This window comes from Strongylocentrotus purpuratus, unplaced genomic scaffold (genome assembly GCF_000002235.5).
Source record: "Strongylocentrotus purpuratus isolate Spur 01 unplaced genomic scaffold, Spur_5.0 spur5_scaffold_3, whole genome shotgun sequence".
Classification (NCBI taxonomy): Eukaryota; Metazoa; Echinodermata; class Echinoidea; order Camarodonta; family Strongylocentrotidae; genus Strongylocentrotus; species Strongylocentrotus purpuratus.
Genome location: NW_022145609.1, coordinates 20,284,905 through 20,301,728, shown reverse-complemented (window position 1 = coordinate 20,301,728; position 16,824 = coordinate 20,284,905). Strand labels below are relative to the sequence as shown.

Here is a 16,824-nt window from a genome sequence, read left to right as displayed (position 1 = left end):
CTGGGTACTAAATTTGAAAAAATTGTTTGATGCACTATTTCCAATACAATCCCCATATAAAGTTTATAATTTACACTGAAATTTTGCTGGTAGTTTAATAAATGTGAAACCGGTGCCTGGCCTCCGAAATTCCCACAGTGGAAGAGCGGCTCGGAGAGGGAACTTCGAAGCCAAGTGAAATGTTACGCATCCCATTGTCACGCTTTAGAACTCACGCATGTGTTTGAATAAATTACAAGAGTTTCCACTCCTAACTAAGTATGTAATATTTCAAATTATCTTATTGTGTCAATGCCATTGCACATGAGTCAATAAAAAAATACAATTAAGTAGAATCTAAATTACTACTTGTGAATTTGTTACCAGAAATGACCCAGATGTTAAGAGTCGAATTGCTCTAGTTATCATGTCAACAAACTTCATATAATTCAATAGGTTAGTTTTGAACTAACTTTGTCTGGTAAGGGTGTAGGCCTGAGTTATTGGTGTAACACTTTGTCTGATGTGGATTATTATTTGTATATTTAGAGCTACATCCAGTTCTAGATTTTAAAATCTATTTGAGGAAGTATTTTCCAGGATTTTCTTTACATCATTTCAGTGTATATATATATATGTAAATATGCTGCTATAAGTTTAAGATACATGTCTTTTTTGTGATCTAACGTGCCTGAGATATCAGTGTTATATTTAATTGGACATGGATAATTGTACATGTTTAACTACATTCACCAGTACTATAAAATAAATCTATTTGAGGAAATATTTTCCAGGATTTTCTTTACATCATTCCAGTGTATATATATATGTAAATATGCTGCTATAATTATAAGATACATGTCTCTATTGTAAATCTAACATGCCTGAGATATCAGTGGTATATTTAATTTGACATTGATTATTGTTTGTACATGTTTAACTACATTCACCAGTACTAATAGATCCAGTAAAGGAAATGTTTTCCAGGTTTTCTTTACATCATTCCAGTGTACATGTAAATATGCTACTTTAATTGTAATATACATGTTTATTCTAATTGTATTCAGTACTGGATTTCAATCATTTTACAATACATATTCTAGGCTTTTCTTCGCATCATTGTGATTATGATTATGCTATGGTATGATACATGTATATTTTTAACTTGTTTGTGCTCGCCATACTTGCCTTAATTGTAAATAAGTTTTATATTGGAGTAAGTTTGCTTCCTTGAGTGACTTTAAAGATACAAACGTAGGTATACTCTTATGAGCATACCGTTACCTTGCCTTTTGATCACCATGCATCCTCTCCTGATTAAGTGATGTCATTTTTACAATCCACTCTGATTTTCATAATAGACAATGCAAATCGCTCAGATTTGTGAGTTTATTCCCAATTGTGTCTTGCAAAAGGATGTACTAAACAGCTAGGTCTTTCTATGTATATCGATGATCATGAATTACTGAAATAAAGTTTGCAGTGCCTTATAGATTTCAATACTATGATTTATAGAGGAGACAAAAGAATGTGCTGATGATAGTGTATTTGCTATCCTTTTAGCTGAAATGGTGTCATGTGATACTCAATATTTTGTTATATTTGCACAACTGTGCGAGCCATAATGTGTGTCCTATTTAGCAACAACTAATGTAAGCAATTTGAATCCTGACTATTGAAATACATTTATTTGTATAAACAGGTGAAAGAAATAATTCATATCGAGACGCTTAAGGCATATGCATAATTTTTTTTGCATAACAGAAATGGCCTATATTGATGTGCATGTCATAAGCAATCATGATTCTAAATTGAATAAAAAGGAAGATTTAAATATACCTTCTGAATCTCTGACCTCTTTGTCTGATTTAAAATCTGGGAGAGACAGGGAGTTAGACAAAGCGAGAGAGAGAGAGAGAGAGAGAGAAAGCGAGAGGAGGGTAAGAGATATAGAGACCGAGAAGATAGATAGGAAGAGGACGAGGGAGAGGGGTTAGAGTGAAAGATAGTGAAAGAGAAAGGAAGGGAGAGAATGAGAGATGGAGAAAGCGAGAGGAGGGTAAGATATATAGAGACCGAGAAGATAGATAGGAAGAGGACGAGGGAGAGGGGTTAGAGTGAAAGATAGTGAAAGAGAAAGGAAGAGAGAGAGAGAGAGAAAGCGAGAGGAGGTTATCCGAGAAGATAGATACGAAGAGAACAAGAGAGAAGGGGGGGGGTAGAGTGAAAGATAGTGAAAGAGAAAGGAAGAGAGAGAGAGAGAACGAAAAAAGAGACACATATGCAGTCAGTGGCATTATCTTATAAATGAGCGTTATTCTTCTTTCATCTCTAACCAGGGGCGTCGCTAGACCTTTTTCAGTGAGGGGGGGGGGGGGGGGGGTGTAGAGGCCAACGATTACCGACAAAAAATGTCTCAAATTACCGACAAAATTAAATGTCCCAATATCTGCAAATTTAACCCTATAAACCCGGGGTCGAAGGCTAAATTGTATTTTCCCATGGACTATCTATAGTACTTGTGTGTGCGCAAATGGTCATTTTCCTCGACGACATAAATATATGAATTATTTCGTCAAGGAGCTAAGATCTTATTTTAGGTAGGGGCGGTAGTGAGCAAGCGAATCACTTAAAGAGTTCGCGAAGCGCGCTCATTAGGGGGTTTTGGTGATACATGTAGGCCTCACGCGCGAAGCGCGAAATCTTTTACGTTTCAATAAATTATAAGGAAAAGAAGACGATTTATAATTGTACCGTTCTCGACTGTGAATCCTTGTCTGAATTTCATTAAATTATTAGAGAAAGTAGACGATTCGTTGTACTGTATTCGACTCTTAATCCTTGTCTGAATTCAGTTTCCCCCTTCTCGCGCGAAGCGCGAAAAGCTTGGACGTTTGATTTAATTATTATAAATAGAAAACGATTCGTTGCACCTTTTCCGACTATTATCAAGCCCTATTTATCTGAATTCAGTTTCCCCCTCTCGCGCGAAGCGCGGAAGCTTTGACGTTTCCATTATTAGAGAAAGCGGACGATTCGTTGTACCGTTTTTGACTTTTAATAAGCCCTATTTGTCTGAATTCAGTTTCCCCCTCTCGCGCAAAGCGCGGAAGCTTTGACGTTTCCTTAAATTATGAGAGAAAGCAAACGATTCGTTGTACTGTTCTCGACTCTTAATCCTTATCTGAATTCAGTCTTCCCCCCTCCTGCGCGAATCGCGGAAGCTTACACGTTTCCTTAAATTATTAGAGAAATTAAAAAGACGATTCGTTGTACCGTTCTCGACTCGTCAAAATGAAGTTTTCCCCTCCCGCGCGAAGCTTTGACGTTTCATTAAATTATGAGAAAAAGCAGACGATTCGGTGTACTGTTCTCGACTCTTTATCCTTATCTGAATTCAGTTCTCCCCGTCCCGCGGAAGTTTTGACGTTTCATTAAATTATTAGAGAAAGTAAACGATACATTGAACCGTGCTCGGCTCTAAATTCTGTTTCTCCCCGCTTTGACGTTTCCTTAATTTATTAGAGAAAGCAGATAATTCGTTGTACCGTTTTCGATTCTTAATAAGCCCTATTTGTCTGAATTCAGTTTCCCCCTCTCGCGCGAAGCGCGGAAGCTTTGACGTTTCCTCAAATTATAAGAGAAAGCAGACGATTCGTTGTACTGTTTTCGACTCTTAATCCTTGTCTTAATTCAGTTTCCCCCTTCTCGTGCGAAGCGCGAAAAGCTTAGACGTTTGATTTAATTATTATAGAATGAAGACGATTCGTTGCACCTTTTTCGACTCTTTATCCTTGTCTGAATTCAGTTTCCCCCTTCTCGCGCGAAGCGCGAAAAGCTTAGACGTTTGATTTAATTATTATACAAGACGATTCGATGCACCGTTTCCGACTCTTATTAAGCTCTATTTATCTGAATTCAGTTTCCGCCTTTCGCGCGAAGCGCGGAAGCTTTGACGTTTCCTTAAAATATTAGAGAAAGCAGACGATTCGTAATTGTACCGTTCTCGACTCGTCTAAATGAAGTATTCCCCTACCGCCAGGCGCGTAGCCAGAGTTTGATGTTTGGGGGGGCACATACATGTAATCGATCGAGGTCAAAAAAAGGGGTCTACAAAATTTCAACCGATCCTGGAAATTTTAGGGGGGGCACGTGCCCCCCCGTGCCCCCCCGTGGCTACGCGCCTGCCTACCGCGCGAAGCGCGGAATTTTTTGAGTTTCATCAAAGTATAGAGAAAGGAAGATAATTCGTAGTACCGTTGTTGACTCTTAATCCTTGTTTGAATTTAGTTTCCCCGAAAATTTTAAACCCCTGATTTCTTTAGCTAATATTATAGGAATTGTATTGTAGTTTTGTAGTATTGTAGTTGTAGTCACTCTCGAAGTCATCACAGCGGATAAAACGTCAAAGTTCGTAGGGAAAAAAACTTGTCGGCCGACCGACAATATACATCTCACCAACTTCAAACTTCTGCATTGATATAGTACACGAGGATCGAGCAAGAATACTGACACAGCTGACCTGACACAGCAACATATTTACCCGTGTCTTTCTTGCTCCCTCGACGAGACGACTCCACCCAACAATCCCCTCTCTCTTTTACTCCCACTCCTTCTCTCTCAGGCTCTTGCCTAGCTCCCTCTCTCTCTCCTCTCTTTCAACCCCCGTTTCTTTTGTTTCCCCTTTCTCTTTTTTTTTCTTCCCCTTTTCTTTCTTTTCTTCATTTTCCTTTCTTTCCTCTACTCCCTCTGTTTTTCTTCTCTTTTCTTTCCTTTCTAATCTTTCTTTCCTTTCTTTTCCTTTCTTTCTTTTCTTTTCTTTTCTTTTCTTTTCTTTTTTCTTTTCTTTCCCTTTCCCTCTCTTTTTTCCCTCCCCCTTTTCTCTTTTTTCCCGACGGCAGCGCAATTTTACCGACAATATCCTGACGGGTGGGGGGGGGGGGGGGGGGGGGTGTCGCACCCCCACTTCCCCTTTTGGCGACGCCCCTCCCGCGCCCCTCTAACCCTATAAGAGCAATATATAATTTTAAAAACTCGCTCTCTGATCTTCGCTCGCTCGCATTTAAGTTGATATTATTCATGATGTTTCTTATTAAAGCTCTTGTCGGCCTTTCATGATTAGGTTGTGCTTAAAAATGAGGAAAAAAATATCACTCATCAGGATTGTTTTTTCCTCTTTTATATATCAGATTAAAGTTTGTGCACTGCGACCTCACAATTTTTTCTAATTGTGTATATACAAACCCAGGAGTGGACAAGTGAAGCTCAGGCATTTTCAGGAGTTTCCAAGCTAGGAACTTTGACGACTCGACTACCCGACTGATTAAACTTAAGCATAAGTCAAATTTGACTGAACGCCCAAAATACAAACAACAACCACAACCACACTAGAGATACGAAGACATGTCCGCGCGAACGTAGAATATAATCTTGCTGAAATGACTAAGACAAAACACACACGCGCACAGCCGCGCGCCGGGGATTCCCCTTTAATTCGGTCGGCCACTTGAGTTGTACATTCGCCATTTTTTCTGCCAGAAATGTGCACGTACTGCCACGCCACCTTGCTTCTGAGTTCGATTCAGTGATTCATCGTACTAAATTTATCTTTCTTCAGTTGCAGTAGATTTAGATTTAAGTCTGTCGACGACATGCTGCCTTTGTAAACTTGATCAGACTGAAATGAAACAAGGTTAGTCTAGACTCTATTTCAAATAACCTTGTTCCTTGACCTTGTTGATACTTGTGTGAATAATGCACACCAGCAACACATACATGTAGTCAGATAGCTACTATATAATCTTGTGGTCTGAGAACGTCTGGGTATACACGTTATAGTTGTAGGCTAGACTCTAGTTCTTTTATTTGGTTACACTTACAGTCATCATTTTGATTCTTGATATCACCTAGTTTTACTTTAAAGGCCGGCTGCACTAGTTCAGCCTGAAGCGGGATTAGACCACACAGCGAGGTCACTGACAGCACACATAGCTGCATTACTATCCTGGCTGTGTATTAAAAGCTGTGCTATATACATTCTCAACATTTCAAACACCACTGTACAAAACTCGGCTGATTTCACTCAAAATCAGTACTTTAGTGAAAATTGATGACAGTAGGCCTATACCTAAAAAGCAGTAAAATACAATTTTTTTAAAACTTATATGTTAGAAAGAATAATTTAAAAATTCTAATTGTAAGTCTACTGTCAAACTTGCCGATCAGCCGCATCGGCATGATTGTGTGCATTTGTGTATTAGAGTGTATTAACTATTCATGTGTGCAAATGCTGCCTATTAACACGTAATGCAGCACTAGAGGTCACGCATTAGCATTGACTCTCTCTGCTTTGCTGGAGTGACTGACAGGCGGATATCTCATTAACTCAGCTCTCAATCAACATAAGAAAAAGAGGATCATGGGGGACCAACACACACCGATTGGGGAAGTTTTCTATATAGAGGGAGCAAGTAGCTACCAGTAGGACAGTCGGTGTGGCTTTAACACATTTTTTAACAGGTTTTACTTCTAGGACAATTTGTGAATTACCCCCGGAACAATCACCCCGGAAGATTACCCCCTGGAAAACTACCCCCAAGGACTATAAGCCCGAGGACAATTCGTCCTTGTTTTCACGAAGTGACGGTAGTGAGGAAAATCGTAACGCAAAGTGAATGCATTTTTTTCCACTGCCGTCACTTCGTGAAAACAGCGACAAATTAGCCCCCGGGAAATAACGCCGTAGACAATTACCCCCCGAGGATAGTCATCCCCCCTGAGAATTACACCCTTAGACCATCACCCCCCTCCCCCCGAGGGGCACTACACACTGCTCTGTTTCTACAAACCTCATCAAAATCCATTGGGCTATCTATTATTTTAGCTGCTTGTTTGACAATGGTTTTGAGTTTTCTTTGGTCTTTCTTTCTGGCACTAATTGTCCCACACTACAGAATTATATGTCCTTATACTTTCAACTATACAGACCAATAAAAAAATTGACGGTATGGTCCTATCGACATGGTATGAATGCAGCTCTCGCAGAAAGTTCATTCGCTGACTCTCTTTTGTTGCAAGCTTGCAGGGCTTTTGTATGCCCATTCCAGACCTGTTCATTTTCAATGTTTGTGCCCAAATATTTTTACGTAGTAACAATTACTCCTCATGAAATAAATGTCAAAGTCATATTGGTTATGAATTTCTAATTGGCAGATACCAAAGTTGGGTACACTTTATTTGTATACGCACTGTATGTATAACTTGTCTTTTCTTCTTCAAATATGGTCAAACTATACATCAATGTAAAGCTTTTATAAGAGAAATCCAGTGGTGCATGAAAGATGATTGAAAATGGATATTGCTTTATTAAGTTATGGCATGTCAAAGATACTCATCTCCTGTGGGTCTTTTGCTGCACTTCTTGGAAAATAATTAATTTTGCTCTGCTCGATGACCTTAATCTTTATCATCAGGCTATTACAAATATACTACTGAAAATAAAATAACAGCTATTGATATGAGGAATGCAGTGACAAAGGTATTGCAATAGGAAGTTTCTTGTAGTAAACTTTCTAGCTTAAATTAAATTCTACCTTACAAAAAAATGGTGCATCCATTCAGATTCCTGTGCTTTATCACACCTTAATTGCTACAGAGTATGACCTGCGTGGCAATCCATCTCCATGTCGGTCACTATCCTTCATCCACACTGCTGGATTTATCTTATGCACGCTCTTCTGGGATCTCTGATACAGTGCAGTCCACGTTACTCTCATTTCGCGTCGAGAAAGATTGACGACTACACAGAATCACAACATTTCTGCTCAAAATGAAGAACCCTGCGAGGCACAGCTTCGTGGCTGGTCCTAGCCATTCCCCGCAAGGGCGTAGTTCAGGAGGCGGGGGCAAAGAACTTCATGGCGTCGAAAGTCCCCCAAACATTATGATGTTATAGATATAGTGAAATTGAAACTGTCAAGGATCTTTATTCCATGATCTGTTTTATGTACATAATGTAGATATTTCTAAATATTGTTTTCAGGTATTGTCGCCCATGTCATATCACCATTTCCCAGAGGACTTCATTTCTGTCGAGTGAGAAGGACATCTTACACTATGAATGGATTCTGCCTTCTCTATCTGCTCCTGATCCTCTTGATGAGATCTGGTGACATTGAAAACAATCCAGGTCCTAACACTGCAGTAAGGTATGCATACATGTATATATATATCTATAATAATAATACGAGAAGGCTCCGAGGGGGGGCGCGACGTCTCCGCGAGCCTTCGTATTCTATTGTTTTTTAATGAGATCGCCGACCGAAGTTGGTGCGGCTATCTCCTCCTGAACCCTCCCCTCGGGGTACCCGTGCCCGGTGCCATCGTCCGCGGGAGAGTCTACTCTGTGAAATTGGCTATACTCCGCCTGAGGTCCTCCTCCGTGTCGACGTCCAGGGCGAAAACAGACGCGATATGCATAATGCACGATATGCGTGACGAAAGAGATACCTCATGGATATTCAACATTACATCCGTATCAAAGAGACACACGACAGACGACGAGCAACTCACATTATGTTGCGTATGAAATGCTCTATGCAAAGGGCGGGATTACTCCACGAGTAAGCCGTCTTGCTATAGGGTGTGCTTTGTACTAGCTGCACAAGCCAGAGAGATACACGGGGCTAATTCCTGTCGACGTCCAAAATTAGAGACCTATTTCCATCATGATTGCCGCGATTTTTATATAGTTTTCGTGAATGGAGGTATGAAATCAAAGCTTATTTTGTGATTACTACGGCCATGTATACTGAATTTCGATTATCATTTTCTAAAAGAAAGTTTTCACAAGAAAACCATTGGACTGACAGTTCAGTCGCAAGCTGCCTTCAGTCAACACACATAAAGTACACACAGTGCAGCGTAACTCCGGGAAGCTCCAGCACTGGCACCGTGCACCGCAGGCATCGGACGCCTGCGGCGCCGGTGTTCGAGCTTCCTGGAGTTACACTGCAGTGTGTGTGAGTTCAGCTCAGCTGAGCTCGAGTCGAAGAGATTTGACACTTTGAAATTGTTATCTGTTGGTTTGCATCATTATTGCCGCGATTTCAATATAGTTTCGTAAATAGATTTACGAAACCTGAGCTTAGAATTAGTAAAAGTATTAGACTACTAATGTCTACGTTTTTAAAAGACTGTCTGATTTTCTTGTGAAAATTTTACTTTGAAAAATGATTATCGAAATTCATGGTCAGAAATAATCACAATCTAGGGTCTATTATGTTACAGTTCTTGCATCGATGCATGAAAACTTAGTTATTGAACTAGAATTTTTTTTTTTTTTTTAAAATAGGCAATTATGAAGTAGGAAGCCTGAAACCTTAGCCTACTAAACAAATCTCAACAAAGTGAAGGCCTATCCTTTTATGAACTAATGAAAAAGTAGCCCCAGAAAAAAGAGCCCCCGAAAGTGAAAAAAAAGCCCCCAAAAATTTCCCAAAAATTTGAAATGGAGCCCCCGAAATGAAAAACTTAATTTTTTGCCTGCGCCCCCCTCTAGAATCCCGCGGATTTCCGCGGGTCCTGAGTAATTGAGTGTATAGACATGTATAATATAGGCGTGGGGTTCAAGGGGCCATAAACCCCCAAAAGCTCGGGGGTTACGTTCTTCAAAGTTGGGGGGGGGGGGAGAGATTAGATCGCAGCGAGTTGAGTGTATATATAATATAGGCGTGGGGTCCATGGGTTTCAAGGGGCCATAAACCCCCGAAAGCTCAGGGGTTTTAGGCGTTTAATTAGGGTCAGATGAGCATATTTTTAATACTTTATTTGTGACACTTGCGGGTCACTAATTGGCGCGGGGTCAATACGTAGAGTTGCGTAGTGTTGCGTACCGACTACGCTGGCCTACGTTACTATGTGCTGAGGGACGGAAAGGGGTACGCCAGATGAACGAAAACAATTCAACATGTTTAATTTTTTTCACGTACTTTCGGCGTAGAAACTTGACGCAGAAAGTATGCCTTTTTACGCAACACTACGCTACATGCCTACGCAACAGTACGCTACCCTACGCCAGATCGACAAAGCAGTAAAAGCTTTCCACACAGTAAGCAACCATAAGCAAACCTGTACGCCAGCCTACACATAACCTACGCAGGGACTATTTTCCCATTAATACGCAGCCTAATTTCTGCGTAGTCGGTACGCCACACTACGGAACTCTACGCAGTTCCAGTAGCTTAAAGAATAACTACCGGTACAGTTGGATGGTTTTTTTTTTTTTATATAAGGCCAAATTAAAAAAAAACATGTTTAGCGTCCTGTTTTTTTGAAAAATGGGAAAGAGGAGGCCCTTTTTTTTGTTTTCTTTCAAAATGGCCGCTCTGTACATTTTCCCTGACATTTGGGCTATTTTTCAAAATGGCGGCTGAAATTTTTTTTTTTTTTCTTTTTTAAAATCAGAAATACATTTTAGCAGTGCTTTTCATGTTTTTTTTCTTTCAAAAAAATAAAAAAAAATAAATAAAAACAATTAAAAATAAAAAAATAAACAAATAAGAGGCGGCCCCCAAAAAGGAAGCAGGCGGGGACGCTGTTTTTTCTCTTTCAAAAAAAAAAAAAAATATTTCAAAAAAAATTTCAAAAAAAAAAAAATAGGAGGTGGCCCCCAAAAAGGAAGCGGGCGGGGACGCTAAACATGTATATTTTTTTAATGGCCTGAATGGCAAATAAAGTTCTTTGTGGTTTTAATTTAGACAGTCTCTATTTATCTATTTACACTCCCCGCCCCCCTCTAGAATCCCGCGGATTTCCGCGGGTCCTGCTAGTATATATATATATACCAGTAGCACCTTTGGGGGTTAACTAGGCGTTGTGGCGTGCGCCTGTAATCCAGCTAACAGTGGAAGTTACAAACTGATTCAGCCGAGGACGCAGGTTCGAAACTGAGTCACGTCTTTCGGATGGTGACGTTAAAGGTCGGTCCCAGACGTAAATAATCATATCTGATTGATACACGTTCTGTGAAAACCCAATTACACACACAGGGGGTTAAGATTCAAGTTGATATCTGGGCCCCGTTTTATAAACCTTGTTATCGATATTACACAAGCTACAATAAGTGTTATAAGCTACTGAAATTGTGGCATTTGATCGGCTGAGAGCAGATTTGTCATAGAAATTTAGGATTTGTGATTGATAACAAGTTTTATGAAAAGGGGATCTGACTAGTTACACGACTGCATCGCGAAAAAAATAATGTGAAAGCCATTCGAAAGGTTGATCATGTAGCACATAAGTGAGGTTTTGGAGTTGTCAAAATGATAATTTTGCCCAGTCTTGCTAAAAGTCACATGTACTGGACACAGATGTATTTAATGCCAAACTCTGTTTTTTTTTTAATAATTACCCTTGTATTGTAAGACAATCCGCTCTGGCCTGCAATGTGGGGCAATATGTTTCAAATGTTAATTTCACAGGCATTATATTCTGATATCCCAATGCTATTATATTGCATGCTCGAGCACGTAATACAAATTGTTGAGTGTCACATGATAACTTCTCAACCAATAGGATGTTCTCTAGCTAATATTCTATTGTACCCAATTGATTTATTATTCATTTTACAGTACTGTCAGTGACATGGAGTTCCTGAGGCTGGCCAAGGATATCCTTCCATCTTACTACGAGGCTGTAGGGATATCTCTAGGTGTCTCCTATTCTGAGCTACAGAGCATCCTGATACAGAAGTCGAATAACTATCCAAATGCATTTTTGCACGTATTCATGAGATGGAATGTCATGCAGCAACCTCCACACTCAAACAAACGGCAGCTTTTGGCAGACAAACTTCGAGCGATTGACTTGGGTGGCCTATCAGACAGATTGCTCACTGAATCTCAAATTCCAAACATCACAGGTAAACAGATACTATTTCTTGCTATAACAGAAGATATAGAAAACCATGCATAAAAGTGAAGTCAATTTTTACCATATAGAAAGCGAGTGCTCTGTGTTCTATACATTTTCCACAATTTACAGAAGTGTCAAATTTTATCCGGCCCCATGTATGTTTTTATAATTTACTAATTTAACTTTATTAATCCTAAATATTTTCTTGACACCAATATAGTACAAGTACTTTGAGTGACAGCAGAATTTACATTTCAGCTTTTTTTTATGTGCACATAATGTGTCATTTCATTATAACTGTAATTATGCATCCCCCCAAGGAAGGTGGTGCAGGAGAAAATATGTTTTTGGGTCGTATGTCCTGCTATTTAGAAGATGAAGATAATCTTGATTAGATTTGGGTGTAAGTGGGTTATAGAGGTAAATTGTTGAAATTAAAGGTTTTAGCCTCATGATACATGTCAAGAACCACTTGAGCTATGAACTTCAAACTTGGTGTTAGCATGCATCACCAAAGTGACATGAAATGATTAGATTTTGGGATAAGTTGGTCAAAGGCCAAGGGCCATGAGGGTCAAATCAAATTAGTTTTAGGGTTTTAGCCCCATTTGAGCCATGAATTTCAAATTTGATGTTGGTATGAATCCCCATTTAGATACAAACTGATTATATCTCAAGGTAAGTAGGTCAAAATGAAACATTTATCACCATAACAATAACTACTTTGAGCTATTTTAGCTGAAATTTTTATTTTAAAAATCCATATGGTATTCAATTAAATTCATTTCAATTCAAAATGGTTTATTTCAAAGAAGACTTTCATCGCGGCGTTAAGCCGAATTACAAAAGTTTACAAACAAAATTAATAACACATAATGTAATATATAACGTACATGTAGCTTCACCATTAGGAGACAATTCATCAGATGTTGGATTGTCAGATCAAAGGTTGTAAAGATCACTCAACATGTATTTATATGCACACATACTGTATATAGTCTTTTAATTCTCATTGTGATATTTAAAGATTGCTCCATGCCCTGATCTTAATTGAATTTAGGCAGAGACATACTAGAGATGCAGTCATATTTGTCTTGTTTTTTCTTCAAAATAAGATGTGTAAATGTGAGGGAAACTCTGCATTGCTGAAATGTCCGAGGAAAATTATTTCATTGATATTCATCTACAAGTACAAACACCTGTATACAAAAATTACTCAGATTTTAAATGCCCTTAAAATTGAATGAAGTCATATGAATTCAGACAAACATGTAGGACTGTCTCAGGCCTTTACAATCCTTAAAGTGTAATCATGTGAATATGGATTATCTATGTATTTTTAGGAGGGCCATCAAGACTGACAGAATCACAGACCAAACCACTTTCTCCTGAACTGGTTGAGCGGTGTGCAGATGAAATCAAGTCCAAGTACAGGTCAACTGTCTGTAAGATCAGAGCTGATCCTCTCAATCTAGCTTCCATTGTGCAGTTAAAAGACATGTATACTAATCTCTTCTTACAAAAAGAGCATGGGACAGAGAAGCAAATGCTAGATTACAATGATATCCTTAATCTCAAAGTCAATGGAGAGTTCCCCAAGCGGATCATGGTTCAGGGAGAGGCGGGGGCTGGAAAAACAACATTTTGTGCTAAGATTGCCTGGGACTGGATTGAAGGAGAGTATTTCAAACAATTTGTGTGGGTCTTGATTGTTCCTCTCCGTGAATTTAAGAAACACACTATTGGCGAGATTGCAAAGTCTTATCTGGCCAAAAACAATACAGCAACGGTTTCTCAGATGACTGAGTATATCCAGTCAAATCCTGACAAGGTATTCATCGCATTCGATGGGCTAGACGAAGCCAGTGGTCTAATCATGAAGACAAAATCTTGCGAATCACAACCAAGTGTCACCTCCTCAGAGGCATGCGGAAGCTCATCTGAGACTGGTGATATTGGACTTGTAGATATTCTTTGTTCAGATCGAATTGTCTCTTGCCCAGTCTTGGTGACTACTCGCCCATGGAGAGCAGTGGAGATTAGATCAGATGGTGATCTAATGGAGCTCTACACATTCATTCATGTTGAGGGTTTCAACAGAGAGAATTTGTCAGTTTACATTCACAAATACTTTCCAAAGAATGATGATAAAGCAAATCAGCTTATCCAATTCTTCAGTGATAATGATGTCATATATGAAAACATGGCCCCCTATCCTATATATGTAGCCATGTTGTGTCTTATGTGGAAAAAACGTGACGAGCAAAAAATAAAGAAAATGAAATCACTGAAAACTTTTTCTCAGATATTCAAAGAAATGATTGCCTTTCTAAAAGAACATTATGCTCAGAAAGAGGTGAAGAAAGTAGGCAGCCGCTCACTTACTGACCATTTAAAAAAAATTGATGAGCTCCTTGGACCGATTGCCAAACAAGCCTTCAATGGTCTGCTAGAAAATACCTTGTCTTTCGGTGAAGATGATTTCCAAACGTGCGAAGAAATAGAATCCAAGGACACTGCCTGCCTTGTCGGGATTTTGTCTCAGGAGGACAGAATTAATGCTGACATGGATACACATGAGATGAATTCTCATGTGCAATTGTCGGTCTTCTTCCCTCACAAACTGTTTCAGGAGTACATGGCTGGATTCCATCTTGCTTCCCTGTATAAATCAGATCGTAATGAATTCAACAGGCTGATTGAGCAAGTAGTGCTGCCAGGGAAGGAGGAGTTTAGGTATCTCCTGTACTTCACTGTGTCACAGAACACACACATTGCAACCTATGTACTGAACTCTATGCTGAATTGTTTGAACATCACTAGAGATTTACATTTCATTGTTGATGTAGCCTTTGAGAGTCAGGACCCAGGTGTAGCAGCCTTGATGAAGGACAGGGTTTCATCATCAGAGGAGAGTATGCTGACCATAGATAGATACATGACAGCACACACTGTAGCTGGTTATGCATTCATTGGACCACATGTGGTAAGTCTGATCATATTGCAATAAGGTAAACAAAATTAGTTCATCCATTTTTGTACAATTTCTTCCTTTTAGGGCATCGATCCTTTTATGTTCTTACAGTACAATTGAGGAATGATGTGAGTGTAAAGAATGTGGATACAAAATGTGAAAGGAATCGGGATAGAGAAAGGGATCTAATTAGGAATAACAAACACTGCGTGCAAAACAAATGTGATTTGGGAGCAAGAAGAATAAGAAGAAAAAAAATCAGAATGAGCAAATGTACAAGGCATTGACGAGGACCTCAATACAACCTATGTACTGGCACGTGCATTACAATATGCACATTGCATCTACATGTACCCTGTAGATGAGAATTTGGGGAAAGGAGATTTCACCAATAGTTTGCACATTTTCTTCCCTTCCCCAAAATATCTATTACCTAATTGAAATCAAAATTCATGGTTTATAAATGTTTATCAAGTACAAGGAATGTATCTGATATCCTAGGCCCTGTCTAAAATTGGTGCCGTTGATATGAATCATTGCAGCACAGTTTGAATTTGAAAGCAGTTGCAACTAGTACATTTTCAACTCTTGTTAGGCAGTGCAGCTTTATAACTTGAGATTGATTGGAGGACTAAAATTACTGTAGATCAGTTCATCTTCACTCTCCCTTGGTGAGACTGAATATATACTTGCTCAGGGGTATCAACATTTTACTTCTTTCTTGTAAATGATTAAGGTATGAGTCACCATATGGTGTGAACATGCAGGAAACACAAATGGAAAGTAATCTTTTTTGCAGCCTGTTCCTTTTAACTCTCCTTTTATTTTGTTTAAGAATTCTCTGTTTAGTAATTGGTAAACTATAATGAGTTATTTCTACTGTTGCAAAAAAAGAATTTGGTATGAAATGTAGTGGCAATAGTTCTTCAGCCTGTAACGTCTAAATCTCCTTTTCCCTCTTACTCTCTGTAGTTCTAGCAGTACGTCTAGGGCAACCGCTCATTTAGCTTATACATTTATATGCCTAACATACGAGTGAACATCTATATTCTGTATCACATCAGTAAACAATTTGTCATTTTATCCAGGGTAAACTCGAGATTAGGAAAGATTGTGGACCTACTACGTCACTTGATGTGGCAGAGATGATATGCTCCATGCCATCCTTGAAGAATGTTTATCTTAAAAAAGCATTCCATCATTGTTTTTTTGCAACACTTGCAAAGAAAGGAAAAGAATCAAAGGTGAGCAGTTCATCCACAATTGTGATGTTCATGTATGTGCGATTGTCTAATTTAATTTAATTCCATTACCATCTCTTCCCTTTCTTAATATACATTTTACATATTGATGGCCTTTTCACTTAGGCGGGAGCACCCTGTAAAACAGTTGAATGCTTATACAACCAGTTGAACGCTTTTACAACTTGAATGCTCTAAAAGAAACTCATATGTAGGAAGATCACAACATACTGAAAGGAGAAGTCCACCCTGTTTTAAATTGGTGTTAATGAAAGCAGAAAAATAAGAGAAACAAATTAGTGACAGTTTGAGCAATATCTGATTAAAGTTACAAAAGTTATACATTTTTATGCCTCCGCTACAAAGTAGCCGGAGGCATTATGCTTTCGGGTTGTCCATTTGTCCGTACGTCCCGTTTCTTGTGATCGCGTTATCTCAAGAACCAATTAATGGATTCCCGCCAAACTCAGGTCATGTATGTATCTTGGAGAGCCAATGAATTGATTAGATGTTGGGGTCAACTGTCAAAGGTCACAGGGCTCATTATGTATGCAAAAAAAAGCTTGTGATCATGTTATCTCAAGAACGGATTGATGGATTCCCTCCAAACTTAGGTAATGTATGTATCTTGCAGAGCCAATGAACTGATTAGATTACGGGGTCATGAGGTCAAAGTTCAAAGTTCAAATGTCATGGGGCTCCTTATGTATGCAAAAA

The 16,824-nt window shown here is 39.0% G+C and overlaps 2 protein-coding genes across 2 annotated transcripts; both read left to right on the top strand.

The window, feature by feature from the left end:
• The first annotated feature begins 5,524 nt into the window (after positions 1-5,524).
• LOC115928517 lies at positions 5,525-12,558 on the top strand. Its single transcript, XM_030995797.1, has 4 exons — positions 5,525-5,671; positions 8,021-8,186; positions 11,610-11,899; positions 12,548-12,558. The coding sequence occupies exons 1-4, from the start codon at positions 5,662-5,664 to the stop codon at positions 12,556-12,558; spliced, it is 477 nt and encodes a 158-aa protein (XP_030851657.1). The 5' UTR covers positions 5,525-5,661.
• Positions 12,559-12,664: 106 nt separating this feature from the next.
• On the top strand, positions 12,665-16,422 carry LOC115928437 (protein NLRC5-like). Its single transcript, XM_030995587.1, has 2 exons — positions 12,665-14,878; positions 15,955-16,422. The coding sequence occupies exons 1-2, from the start codon at positions 13,391-13,393 to the stop codon at positions 16,168-16,170; spliced, it is 1,704 nt and encodes a 567-aa protein (XP_030851447.1). The 5' UTR covers positions 12,665-13,390; the 3' UTR covers positions 16,171-16,422.
• Positions 16,423-16,824: the final 402 nt, after the last annotated feature.

Coding starts and splice junctions, on each gene's coding strand:
- LOC115928437 (XM_030995587.1), top strand. CDS start 13,391: ATGTATACTAATCTCTTCTTACAAAAAGAGCATGGGACAGAGAAGCAA. Junction 14,879..15,954: donor CATTCATTGGACCACATGTG/GTAAGTCTGATC, acceptor CATTTTATCCAG/GGTAAACTCGAGATTAGGAA.
- LOC115928517 (XM_030995797.1), top strand. Junction 8,187..11,609: donor GGTCCTAACACTGCAGTAAG/GTATGCATACAT, acceptor TTCATTTTACAG/TACTGTCAGTGACATGGAGT.